At 43.4% G+C, this 14,109-nt stretch overlaps 1 protein-coding gene across 1 annotated transcript in view; it reads left to right on the top strand.

Moving 5' to 3' along the window:
- Window positions 1–1,802: 1,802 nt before the first annotated feature.
- FBN1 (fibrillin 1) overlaps window positions 1,803–14,109 on the top strand; it is a 252,366-nt gene continuing 240,059 nt past the window's right edge. The window contains exon 1 of the mRNA XM_029237630.1: window positions 1,803–2,143. Coding sequence (XP_029093463.1) covers window positions 1,980–2,143 — 164 coding nt within the window. The 5' untranslated portion in view covers window positions 1,803–1,979. The remainder of the gene's footprint in view (window positions 2,144–14,109) is intronic.

The following is a 14,109-nucleotide window of genomic DNA, read 5'->3' on the forward strand; positions in this document are numbered from 1 at the left end:
GTGTGTGTGTGTGTGTGTGTGTGTGTGTGTGTGTGTGTGTGTGTGTGAGAGAGAGAGAGAGAGAGAGAGAGAGAGAGAGAGAGGGAGAGGGAGAGGGAAAGGGAGAGGGGGAGGGAGAGAGAGAGGGAGAGAGAGAATATGAATGTTTGGGGAGGTGAAATAGGGTCTAGGGTCTAGGGTCTAGGGTCGTCCAGGAGAAGCCCAATCTTAGCTGTGGGCTGGGGAAAAGGACCGCCCCTTCACTGCCTCCATCCCAAACGCCAGGTTCCAATATTCACAGGCCTCTGGGTCGGAATCCCACTCAGACTCTTGGAGCATCTTGGGTTCAGCCTGGGTGACTTGAACCAAGGCTCAGAACCGCGCCTCGAGCGGGCTCTCGACGCCGGTGGCAGCGCGGAGCCCCCTCCCCCGTTCGCACAGCAGCCCCGGCCGCCGCTGCGCCCCCGCCGCGCCCTGCCCCGGCCTCCGGGCCTCGGGCCTCCGGCCTCCGCTCTGTGCCCAGCCCGAGAGACGCAGTGAGGCGGCGCCGGGGAGACGCGGGCAACCGGGACGCGTCTCCTCTCTCGCCGGGGCCGCTGGGGACTCCGAGCCGCCGTCTCCAGCGCGCGTTCTAGGTACAGGTGGCACAGTCTTCCGCGCCCGCAGGGCTTCCCAGATCGCGGGGGAGGCTAATCTCGGGTCTAGACCTCCCAGCCGCACTGCGGGTGAAACCGCTACTCGACTTCTTCCCTCAACTCCTCACCCTAAAACGCGAAATCCCAGGCCGGGCAGGAGCCGATCACCTCTGCCTCCTCCCACTGCGCTAATCCTGCGAGCGAGGGAGGCCCCCGCGCCGAGGCGGTGGCTGGCAAAGGGGAGTGGAAAGGAAGGATGGATGGGGCCGAGGGGTGGGGTGGTGATGAGGGGGATGTAGGAGGGGGTGTCATTTTCTTTTTCCTTTCTTTTTTTAAAAAAAGTATTTCTCTCGCGAGAAACCGCTGCGCAGACGATACTTGAAGAGGTGGGGAAAGGAGGGGGCCGCGGGAGCCGCGGCAGAGACTGTGGGTGCCGCAGGCGGACAGGCGACCACAGCTGGGACAGCTGCGGACAGAGCGGGGCAAGGGCTGCCGCGGCCAGGACCGAGGAACAGCTGCCGCCGCCTCGGGAGCCGGAGCCGCCACTTCTCCAGTGGGTGCAGCTGGGGTCCCGACTGGGGTCGGGCGGCCACCGCGGCTGGAGCTTCAGCCACGGAGGCTTTTGCGTTTGCGCCGCGCTGAGGGCAGGGACAGGGACTGGGGTGAGGGGCTGTCCCGGAACGTCCAGAGCTGGCGCTGGCCCTCCCCTGCCTGACAGCTTCCTGGCCCGGGGCTCCCGGTGCCGGGCTCGGCGTCAGATGCTCGGGGGGGGCGGTGGCAGTGCCCGGAGCCGGCCGGGGACGGCGCGGCGGGCTTCCAGCCCCGCGGCTTGGCGGAGAGGACAGGCTGGGGAGCTGGGGTGTCAGAGCGCGCATCGCGCGCAATTCGTGCTAGTAAAAAATAAACCCAGCGAGCTTGCCCCAGGGTTTAGAACTGCTCGGGACATGGGTACTTTGCGGCGCTTTTTTCAGGCGGCGCCCGGGAGGCCGAGGGGCTGGCTAGAGCCGCTGCCGCCGGGGGCCTGGGCTTTTCAGCCAGCTGTGGACCAAACGGTCTTCACTTACCCAAAGTAACTGCGCCACGCGCAGGCGGCGCGCGGGTTGGGCTCGGGAATGGGGACCCCGAGGCTTCAGCATCCCGAAGCCCTGAATGTCTCCCCCGCTTCGGCGATTTGTCTGTTGCAGCTAGCAGGGGCCGCCCGAAGTGGGAGCAGCGCCTGGAGAAGGCGGGAGGAGCCCGGCCCAGGGGACGGGCGGCGGGAGAGCGGGACCCCGGCGGCGCGGCGCGCTCCAGGGCGCAGCGGCGGCCCCGGACCGAGCCCGGGGCGCGGCGAGAGGCGGCGGGAGCCGGCGGCCGCTCGACATCATGCGGCGAGGGGGGCTGCTGGAGGTCGCCCTGGGATTTACCGTGCTCTTAGCTTCCTACACGAGCCATGGGGCGGACGCCAATTTGGAGGCTGGGAACGTGAAGGAAACCAGAGCCAGCCGGGCCAAGAGAAGAGGCGGTGGAGGACACGACGCGCTTAAAGGGTAATGGAACGGGCCAGCTCCTTTGGTGTGGGTGTCCCCTCCCTTTTCTCCCGAGTATCAAGATCCAGAGGAACTGACAGGGTCGATTCTCGACAGTAGAAGGATCCTTGACAAGACCTCCTGGGGGCACCTTAGAGATGCAAGCGTTATCCAGTTCTCGCCGCGTTTGTGGCTAAACCACCTTGCCTCTACGCTTTAAGGATTTCTGCCCCAGAGGAGAGGTCATGGCTAAAAGGAATCTTGGGCCATTGTCGAGGCTGATTTTGGGAGGCGAGAAGGGTTCTTTGAGGAAGAAGGGGAGGAGCTGCGACTGAGAAGAGGAGCAGCCCATCCTTTCTCTTCATACCAATTCCGGTTGTGTTTAGGGAAAGTACTTGCCTTGTGGGCATCTTTGTAGATGCTCTGTTTGTAAGGGAGCAAGGAAAGAAAGGGATTTCAGGGACAGACAGTCAGAGAAGACAAATAGTTAATGGTTGGTTCTCCTCTAAGTTATGCTTATTAAAATTAGGGACTGAATTTTCCTTTCAGATGTCTACACTGGAAGCAGAGCAGGGCAAGTGTTTCTGAGAAGTTGTTTTGCGGTTGTTAGAAGCTCTTTATTTCATCCGGGCAGTAATGCTGCTGTGGCTGGCCTTGAAGGAGTGTTTTTAACCTGTCGTGTGTGTTACTCAGATGCAACTGAGCATTTCACCACCTTCTTATGCCCCTAGTACAGAAAATGTTTTAGCAGAAAATATTTAAATCAGGCAGGTTGACTCTATAAGGATTGCCAGTTCCCTGAATTGAAGAAGAGTGGGAGTACACTTCCCTTAAAATTGTTCAAATTGAAAATGAAGTATCTCGTTCTGAGAGTGTTTAAGTTCAAGCCTCCGGAGAAGCAGCAGGAGGGATTATAAATGATCCATTTTGTCTCCTTGGAGGATCCTGTAATGAGCCTAGACAGTAAATACACAGAGCTTTCTATGACGTTCTTATGATTCTCATTGCTGCTCTTTTTTGAGTAGCGGTGTAGTTTGATTATATGACCCTGAGTGACCAAGTGATGGTGTCCACTTGCATATGTGGCTGGACATTTCATGTATTCTTTTTTTGTTATGGGCTGTTTTTATTATATATATGTAGTGAAATTTGTGTTTGTATGGCCCAGGTATGGGAAGGAAAAAGTACAGTAAACTGAACGGACCAGTTTTTGAGTCCAGCTCTAGATCTGGGACGACATGGTTTTCAGAGCCAAGCACTTAGGCCGTGGTGGAATATGCATGATTTTCTGACCCTAGGAAATAGTTATGATTAACTTAGTTCCATCTTGGCCTTTGTGGAAAATAAATCACAGATTCCAACAGTGCTGGAAAGGAAATTTGCTTATCATGTTAAGCCTGATACTGATCAGGCAGCAGACATGTCTTGCCCTGTGTGCACGGCCCATGGCCAGTGCAGTAGATGGACTGAAACTGATTTTCACCCTTTCTCAAAAGGACCTGATTTAGCCTAGCACTTTAACTTCAAAAAATATATTTCTGCCATATATATTAGCTCAACAGCTAAGCCTGATGGCATTGCTCCCATAGAGAGAGAGGAAGTAGGGGTTTAATTCTGTGGATGAAGGTCTGCAGGGAGACATTAGGCCTAGCCAGACATTTGTCTCGTCTCTATGTGCTATCACCAACCAGCGTGTTTCCTCGGGAGGCCCTAACTCAATGTGAAAACAGAAACTAAGCCTTACTTTGTTGCTTAGCAGGCTGTCCCATGCTTTTACTCACACCAGCACTTAGTTCTTCTGGGTTTTACATTTTTTTAAGATTATAAAGAAACACTTCTCTGTGTTATAGTATTTGGTCACTAACGTGGACGTTACCTTATTGCAGACTCTTCATAAAGCCTTCCCCCAAACATGGTATTAATAGATCAGTAATTATGAGTGTTCCTAATTCTCATGTTATCTATGAGATTTTGCATACATATGAAAAGTTTAACAAATAATTATAATTAACCTTTATAGCATAACAATATATATTAATATGCTATAATAATGAACCTTTATAATATAAAGGTTTTTATTTTTATAGTTCTTATGTTATCTAAAATGTTATATGTATATATGTATTATATACATATACTTGGGGTAAAAAATAAAAATTTAAAAGGATATACAATTAAAAATATTTAATTGTAAATACCTCTCAGATACCATTGTCTTATGTATTTTTCTAGAAATAGTATAATACATATCCAAATATATATATATATATAATATATATGTATATATACACACACAGATAGATATGTGTGTGTATCCTTTTTAATGCATAGAATATACCATACATACTGTTCGAACCTTGCTTACTTTTATATATCTTTAGTGCATCCATCTATCAACTCATAGGGATCTACTTCGTGCATTCTCTTGGCGTATAGAATCCCATAATGTGGCTGGAACATTTCCCTAATGATGGCTCTTTAGATTATATGAAATTTTTTGCTGTTACCAACATTCTTCTACTTGCGTGTTTGTGTACATGTGAATATTTATATGTAATATAAATTAATAAAGGAAAATAGAATTGCTGGATCAAAGGTTTACCCATAAGTTTTAAACAAATGCCAATTTTGACCTTAAATCTGAGTAGCATTTGAGATGTATTCTCTCTGCTTATTGCTATTACAGTCTCACATGAATAAGTCTTTTAACCACACCATGCTGTATAAATCATCAGGAAGAGCAGTTGTGTGTTCCATTTTTCCAGTTATTGCTTAAAACTTCTATTTTTGCGAGTTAAAATATTACCAGCTTCAGAACTAACCTCTCTGACTACAGTAAAACCTGTTTACCATTTTGATGCACAGTTTATGAAGTGAAAGTGATCTGTAATCCCTAAGTCCGCCTGATGCCCAGTTGGTGGCAGCAACTTTCAGCACCTCACTAATATTTCCTCTAGGTAAAAGGTGCTTTAAACTCATCAGTGTCTTCCATGCATTGATCTGGGCTCTCCTACAAATTACTGCCTTCTTCTCTTTCTCTGATGTGACAGGTGACCACAGAATTTGTCTGGGTATTCTTCTTTGGATATGTATTCCTTTCCTGTCAGCTCCTTTGCGTCCCAGACAGGGACCTGCGTGGTTTTTCCCTCTTTGGGTGTGTAGTCCTAGCCTGTCTTTCTCTCCTCCCATCCTGTTGCAGGTGTTCTTTTTTTTTTTTCCCTTCTCACTGGGCAGCAGAAGTTGTTCCACAGTGGAAATTTAAGCATCCTCAAGTTTCTTCCCAGCTTTCGCTGTGTTTTCTTAGAGTAAATCGCCAATTTCTGTTTTTACAGGAAATCCTTCTTTTAATGGAATGAGTGTGGTCCCCAGTCACTCTGAAAAAATTACATTTCTCTGTGTTTTGAAATGAGACTTTTGCAAGTTTCAAAAACGTTTTCAAGTAATGAATGTATAGTAGTTTTTGTTTGCCTGGGCACTGCTTAACATGTGTGAAATGACTTTATGAGAAATAATAAAATCCTAGCTTGTTTGAATTTTAGTTCAGAAGAATTTTTCTCAGCTAAATTCTTAACTTCTGTGATTAGGCAAAAAGTGTGGGAGACAATCTAATTTAAAAAAAACACATAACTCTACTTGAATAGCAGTACTTATGCACCATTTATTTATGTTTGCCTTATTGCTTTAGCTCCCAAATAAGGAAATATTACAGTTTCCCATCAAAGGGAAAAATTCTTTAGAGTGAAACCTCCTTTTCCCAAATCTCTGATAAGATGGACTGAGAACTTCTATGCTTATTGCCTGGCTTATAAGTGTATGAGACTGGTTGTATTTCACACAATTTGTCCCCTTGTGCATGATTCCTTTTGGTCTTTGTTTATTTGTTTATTTTTTTCCAGGGGTCTTGTTACCAGAAAAATATACATGGAACAGTTCATACACAGGATAGATTATGTGATGACAAACTCAGAGGGATTAATTACACAGACGTCTGTTACTAAAATAAAGACCTTTAGCAGGGCACACAGAAAAAGTTCTGTAGACTTCATAAAGTCCATTTTACTTTATAAAGAAGACTTTAAGACTTCATCTGAAGTCAGATAGGCTAATAATTAAATATGGGGAAAAACTCCTGCAGTGGTATGGTTTGTCATTTCATTTACTAAATAGATTAAGCTAAAATATTGCGACAGCATTAAAAAAAGATATTCTTAAATAAAAGGTTTCAGCAATTCCACATTTTAAACAAGAAGATGGAGACAAAATATTATTTATGGGATTTATTTTGTAACATTTAAGACATAGAGATTATTTATAAAAATGCATAAGTTGTTGGTATCACAAATTAATTTAAACATATTGATACATCAAGTTATAGTGAAATGAGGTTAGGGATGATGGAAATGGCAGTACAGACATCCCTACAAGCTTATTTGGAATTTTTTAAAAAAATAGTGAAACATTCCTCCGTCTTCTTGTATAGCAGGTACTTTAAAAGATTATAGTATTATGCTACTGACTCTAATCAGGCCAAATGCTGGACAAATTATTAGGATACTCACACATAATTTGTTTGTTTTTTCCTGCAATAAACCAAACACTAAGCCTAACCAATTTCTGAATTTTAGCCTTAATTTTCAAGGTGAAAATAAGATTTAAAAACTGTTTTCTTGAAAGAGAAATAAACTGTATTAACAATTTCTTTGTGTCTAGAAACTAACCCAACAAATAGGCCTTTTCTAGAAACTTAGAATTTTGTTCCATGAAATTTTTAAAGAAAACTGAAATCAGTAACGTATCAGGCCTGAGTTATATGGCAGGCATATGAGAGTTTAATATTTCAAGTTTGTTAAGCTTGATTTTCCCATTAGATTGTAAAATCATCAAAAGCAAGAATCCTGTCGTAAGCATTTTAACACTAACTTGTGGAAGCTGGGATTCAAAGAATTCATTAATTCAAGAAGCCTTGATTGAATGCTACCTTGCTTTGTGGAATGCCAGAGACATAGCACCCACAGGCTGGAGAGGCTTAATATTTGGTAGGAGAATCAGATGCATTACAAAAATCAGGAAGCAGCAGAAAGGTAGGAAAGGGCATGGGGTATAGGAGTAAGTAAAAAATAAATAATAATAACATTTGTAGCAGTGGTAGGTGACGATTAGATGACATTTAGGTACCAGGCACTTGTCTTAGTGTTTTACATGTTATAGCTCATTCTATGCTCATAACATCTCTATAGGGTGAGTCCTTTTATTACCTTCCCTTTACAGCTGTGAGAGCTGAGATATGCAAAGATTAAGTTTTAAAGACAAATTCTTAATATTAAATTTTCTTTCTCCATTAATTTTAGTTATGGTTTTGGTTTTCATTCCTCTGGACAAAAATGCAGTACTAAGACTTTGGTAAAATTCCACTTAAAATTCCTAATATTCCTTCATGCTAGTTCACAAATCCCAGGTATAGTTAATAATGTAGTAATATAATATTTTGTCAAAGAAGAAACTTTGATATTTCTGCAAAGACACTAATAAAACACAGAAGGACTTACAGAATGTCTGAGCTGTGGGGTCTTTGGGTAGCACGTGTATTTTTGTATTATACCTTGAACTTCTATTGAGTGTGGTAGGTAACCATCACAGGCACCCTCCGTCTGCATTGCCCATGGTTCCGAGCTGGAGACATTCCTCATTATGTCATTCAGAATCTCTTGCTCTCATGTTCCACGTGAGGAACTTCTTTCAGAATAGAGTTGCAAGAGGTGTTTCTCTTTCCAGGGGAAACTGGTATGTGTCTTAAGTTCTCATCAATATGATGAACTATTTAATTCTTTCTGTATCATTTTTCACCTTGGTTGTATCCTGTGGGAAAGAATAGCAAGCTCTGGTATATCACTCACTATTGCACTGTACATATATTATTCATTTAATACACAGCTCCTTTATGAGGAACATTTTACCTACTTGCCCATTTAACAGATGAGGAAACTGAGGGATGCAGTTTTTCAGTAATTTTAGTTATTCCTCCAGGGACATAAACTAGTAAGAGATAGAGTTGAGGAATCTGGCTTCCTAGTGAGTGCTCTTAACCAATATATTTTAATGATTCTCAATTACAATAAATCCTATATGTGGTAACTTTCTTTCTTGCACATTCCTGATACCTTCATTTCGCCAGCATGTTCTACCATTGCTGTGGAGAAAGACTCAATGTTTATCGAAGGCAGATGCAGTCCTATGACTAGGGACGCATCATTGTGGGAATGGGATTTTTCAGAAAAGACTTCACAGTGAAAGTCTGTCAGGGGTTAGCAAACCGTGGACCAGACTGCCTGTTTTGTAAGTAAAATTGTATTGAAACAAAGCCATGCCCATTTGTTTATGCTTTATCTATGTCTGCTTTCACACAAAGTGGCAGAGTGAGAGTAGTTGTGACAGACAGTAGGGCACCGCAAAACTGAATTATTTGCTGCTTGGCCCTTTACAGAAAAGGTTTGCTAATCTCTGGTCTATGTGATAAATAAGTGACTATTTAGTAGTACTGAGAACTTCCCGAGGGCTCAGTTTTTGTTTGTTTTATCACTAGGTATACCTAGGAACTGGGCACATGGTAAGAATTCAGTAGACAATTTTTGAATGTCTGACCAATTTGATTGATTGACTGGGTAAGGTAAATTATATATATATTAGAGCTTGGAGGAAGTATAGGAGAGAAATAAGGAAAAATTTGAGTGAAAAAGGCATGAAACAAAAAGGATATAAGATATTTGGGATTGAGGGACATTGAGTATGATGGGCAGGGTTTGCACTGCATGGCTTTGGGGGGCACGATTCATAGTGTAGCCTATGCAAGTAGTGCCCCCTGAAGGTGTGCAGCATGCAACCGTGTGTGTCTGTCCATAGGTTGGGGTGGGAGAGGGACTAAAGGACACATGATGCTACTATCTGATTGTTGTGAAAGCTGAGGATGGTGAGCTAGTAAAGGATTCTAAGATGGGAACATGATCCGATCTCTGCCACTCTGGCCAAAGTGTCAAAGGAATATGGTTTAGTGAGTAGGGAGACTAGAGGCAGGGAGATTTGCGAGGCTAATATAGGAGTCGAGTCATGGTGAGAGTGGGTGATGGCCAGAGCAACAGCAGTGGAGGGGGTGAAGAGGAGGCTCGAGTGGCAGCATGAGCAGTACTTGACCACTTGGTTGTGAGAGGCAAAGGCGAGGAGGCACCTGGGTACTCCCACGTCCATCTACATTGAAACTTATTATATGTAAAAGCATTATAGCATCATTAATGAGAAACTGAAGAGAGACAAAGTCATTCCTAGTCCCTCTACTACAAGGAAACAAGCTATTTTTGTTTGAGTGTTTTGGTTATCTTATTTCTATGTAACAAATTACCCCAAATTTAGTGGCTTAAAGCAACAATAATTTTATTATTTCTTATGATTCTGGAGGGCAGGAATTTGGACAGGACACAGTGGGGAACCTTGTCTCTGCTTTCCACAATGTCTGTTGGGTCCAGAATGAGTAAGATGGACTTGTGTTTCTGTTTCTTGTCCACTTGTGTTTCTTGTTCTGTTTCTTGTTCTGTGATCATGGACTGGCACCTGCAGCCCTGTTTACTTTGGTGTGGTTGATCCAAATGGATGGACAGAGGAAGGGACTAAAGGAAGCAAAGAGCCACTTGTCTGGCTCTGCTGGGGGCCTTACAGGTTTTAAAGCTATCTCCTATGTGATCTCCTGCCTAGGCCTGCCCCTGGGGATGGGGCCACTGAGTGTGTTTTTGCAAATGGGGAAACTGAGCCCCAGGTGCAGCTACCAGGCCTTGTTCAGGGTAAGTGTCTGTTAGGGCTGGATCTTGAACAATAGCCTCTTCATCTCTGGTCACATGTTTTAACCCCATCTGTTGTCCACAGACTGAGTTGAATGGCTAAGAGCTGGCTGGAAGGGCTTAAGTGGGTTCACATGTTATCAGGTTGGCTGGGTTTCTTGGTTCTCCTGCATATAGTCTCAGATTGTCTCCCTTTCCATATGGACCATCCAGCAGCATAGCCAGACTTTTTACAAGGCAGCTCAGGATACCAAGAAAACAAAAGTGGAAGCTACCAGACTTTCTTCAGACAGCCTGGTCCGAAATTCCATGCAAGTCACAGACCTTGCTCAGGTTCAAGGGCATGGACTAATGAGCTCTGCCTCTTGATGCAGGTGAGGAGTAGCCTATGTCTGCAGGGAGGGGAGGAATTTGGGGCAGCCTCTTTGGAGATCAGCTACCACAGTGAGGCAGCGGGTGTTTGAGAAGGATAATAAGATGTTTCAATTCTAACTTGATCGAGTCTGATTGACTTAGTTTCCCATTGAAGAGGCTTCATTGTATTTTGCTTACTGCAACCTCAGAACGCAAAACGCTACATGAATAATGTATCTCTGTGATCTTTTAGATTAATGTTAGGGGCATTGTCCTTAGTTTGCATTTAAAGAACTCACAAACCCCAGGAATAAAATCATAGTTCCTAAAAAACTGGCAAATTTTGTTTTTCCAAATAAAAGAATTATAAAACTCCTAACTTTCCGCCCATTTCCTTTAGCCTCTAAGAAACTCAGGGACAAATTTAATGCACAGTCACTTAATTTTATTAATTTAGGTATCTGATATGTTTTACATTCCTTCTACGTGGGATTTTACTTTCAATTTCTATTAATAGCCCCATTTCTATATATCTGTTGGTATAATATACCTCAGAAACATTTTTTTTCTGGAATCAGGGATTATAATTAGTAAATAAAGATAGATGTGCAATTGTCAATAGAACTGGTATTGTAGTGAGCTGAACAAGATTATTTTTTGCGTAAATGGAGTAGCCACATTGTTAATAGAATAAAATTGGGTTAGGAATACAGTCGTTTGGATTGTAGATCCAAAGCTCTATTATATCAAATCCTAGTTTTAAGTTCTTGTGACTTACCACTTTCTCAAGTGGCTTTTTTTTTGTTGAAGTTATCACTGAGTCTATTTATTCAGCCTCCTCAGAGCGGAAGGGAGAGAGGAAAATTCACTATCTCCACCATTCCCAGCCAAAGATGTATTCCAGACGGCAAGCAGGCTCAGAGTGGGGGAACTGTGCCGTTAGACAAGTGATTTGGTTCAGTGTTTTGAAGGGTTGTGAATTCCTAGACCATCAGTCATACTTACATTCAAATATAAGTATCCGAACACATCTAAGTCCAAATATAGTACAACCATTCTATGTTGTTGGTGTTGGGAGGCAAGATTTATGTCGGCTCTATGGACGCATTATGTCTGCTGTTAAGTTCATGGTTTTGAACTGAAGTGTAGTAAAATCTCTGTTAATAAAGAGATGTATTCCAGAGACAGGCTTATGTTTTGTTTTGTTTTGTTTTGTTTTTCTGTTTCTTCTCCTTTTCCTTCGTCCTCTTCCTCTTTTTCTTCTTCTTTCTCGTTGCCATTTTCCCCTCCTTTTTCTTTTTCATCATTGTCATCTCATCTTCTTTTTCTTCTTCTTCTTTAACTTCCTAAGCTGAGCTACAAATAAAATAGGGATAATAAGAATATCAAATAAGGGTTAAACATTAAGAAAAAGAAATTCTAAATAAAATGTTCATTTTTACTTGGGGGTCTTGGGGTGTTCAAAAAGGAAACCAGAGGTAAGGTTTTTGTTAGGGGAGGGAAGGAGAAAGATTGAGGGAGGCAGGAGGAGAGAGTTTGGAGAAAGTTCTAGAGTGGAGTCCCATCAGCCAGTGGACCTGGGCTGGACAGAGAAGATGCTGGTGTCTGATAGATACTGATGAAAACCACCTCATTCCTGGCCACATTGGTACCAGGCTCTTCAGGAGACCAGGGGCTTATGGAGGAGAGGCAGGACATGAAAGAAAGATGCTTGGATGTCAGAAAAGATTCCTGTAAAAACATTTAGAGGAATATAATGGAAAAGCAGGTTAATCCATCATTTATTATGAACCTGTGTATATGGTGCCATGTTGTTGGGTGCATCCCCTCTCCTCATGGATAATGGTTTTTTGCCTACCATTTCCCCTGTCCATTTGGTGCCAATTTATGAGATCGTGTAGTCAGACCCTCATAGGTTGGTGCCTTTGATGAGTAACTTTTAAAGACGCTTCTTGTTTGTAGATGTTGTTTTTTCATGACTCCAATCTACCTCCATAGTCAGGCCATCCATCTTTATAAAAATATTACAAAATGGCTATAGTGGCAAAGACTTTAGAAATTTATAGATGCTGAAACTGAGGCCCAGAGAAAGTTCGTTAGAAAGTGCTCAGGGTTCTTATTTTCTTCTCGACTTCATAGGTGTGGGAGCTGAGCCACATGGTGGCAAAGGCAGATTTAAGTAGAAGTGTGTTATTGGGTAGGAGGTCATGCCTCCTAGTTGTCTTCTTCCCCTAGAAAGGGTGACTGATATCTGCAAGTCCTCAACTGTGCTGCAAATAAGCAAACTCCCTACATCACGTGGGCATGAACATTTTTCTTCTTGTTTATCTGGCCTTAGGCAGTGTGATCAGTCTCTCAGTGGGCAACCCTGATGGCAGGCTGCGCACTGGAGTTTTAGCTCCACAGTTCTACCTTGCTGTCAGTGGAAGCCTCCAGATTAGGTGGGGTTGAGTGGGATGGGGCTTTTTAAGGGAGGTGATTGCTAGGGAGGAGGGTAGGGAGGGGGTGGGAGAAAGAGAAGTGGGAGTCTTCTCTGGGAGTCTTATGGGTAACTCCCTCCATCCCCACACTCACACTAATAATTAGCAATTAAAGCATCAGATGTCCTAGGATGAACCATGGCAGTTCTAGGTCTGTAAGCTCAGACTCTTTATCTTATAAGTTGCTGACTCAGCTGTCTGCACTACCAATTTATAAATTTAGATTCCAAGCAAGAAGCATGCCAGTGAAGAAAAAAAATCTTAAATTCTTGTCTTCTGTATCATCTATCCCACCAATTTTATAGAACACTTGCCTACTTCAAGTGACAACTATTTATTGAACATCAGCTATGTTTGAATTGGACCTAATGCTGAATTCTCAGAATGAACACCCTGTCTCAAGCCTGTTGATATTATTATCTTCTTCCACGGATTCTAGGCAGAACTACATGTGGACTGTCTTTCTCTCCCTTTACTGATGGGGTTAATGTCTGAGCTGATGTGAACAAGTGCCTTTCAGGGAAGGACTTGATATACAACCTTCAAGTCAACACCTAGTTTTTAGTCTTTCATGGACTGCTGCTGCTTCACACCCCAGAGTTTAGGCCACTGACCTCAAGTTTGCAAATTTTATATCCCATTACCACCCTGTGAGCTCTGTATCCCCCAGGGCCACATAGTTGATGTTTTAGCTGGAATCTGAGAAAGTGTCTGCACATTTCCTGAAGAGTTGGCTAGGAGTGATTTGGCAGTTCAGTCATAAAAACCCAGAGCTAGTGGCTGGGGTATATGTTATAATTACCTCACACTGTTTCCTATTTGAGCCTGGTTGTGGGTAGCTGGGTAGAGTGGTATTGCTTGTGGGATTATATTTGAAAGGACCAAGGAGTCATTTTCAGTGAACACTAATAACCATTGGCTGTGTTTTCAGGGAGGCTTGGAAGTGTGGATACAGAAATGCCTGGGGTCAAATCCTGGCTCCACCACCTACTAGGAAGGAATCTCAGACAAGTGCCTTGACCTGTCTGAGCCTCAGTTTCCTCAGCTGTAAAATGAGATTATAATACTCACCCCTCTGAGTTGTCCCAAGATTTAATGAGATAATACATTTCAAGTTCCTGGTACAGGGCCTGATGCATTTATCTAAAGTTAGATGATCATTAATATCTGGATACCACAGTCTCCACTTTCTCATCTTGGAGCTAATTACTTTCAGAAGCATAGGAAGCGAACTTGAACTTCAAAAATTTTTAAATTATAATCTTAATGGAAACTTCCTTTGTCTGTGGAGATCTGGTTATACATACCTAAAGGCGACGTATGGATAAGG

The sequence above is a fragment of the Monodon monoceros genome, unplaced genomic scaffold, assembly GCF_005190385.1.
Source record: "Monodon monoceros isolate NGI ecotype Baffin Bay Population unplaced genomic scaffold, NGI_Narwhal_1 Super_Scaffold_21, whole genome shotgun sequence".
NCBI classification, from domain to species: domain Eukaryota; kingdom Metazoa; phylum Chordata; class Mammalia; order Artiodactyla; family Monodontidae; genus Monodon; species Monodon monoceros.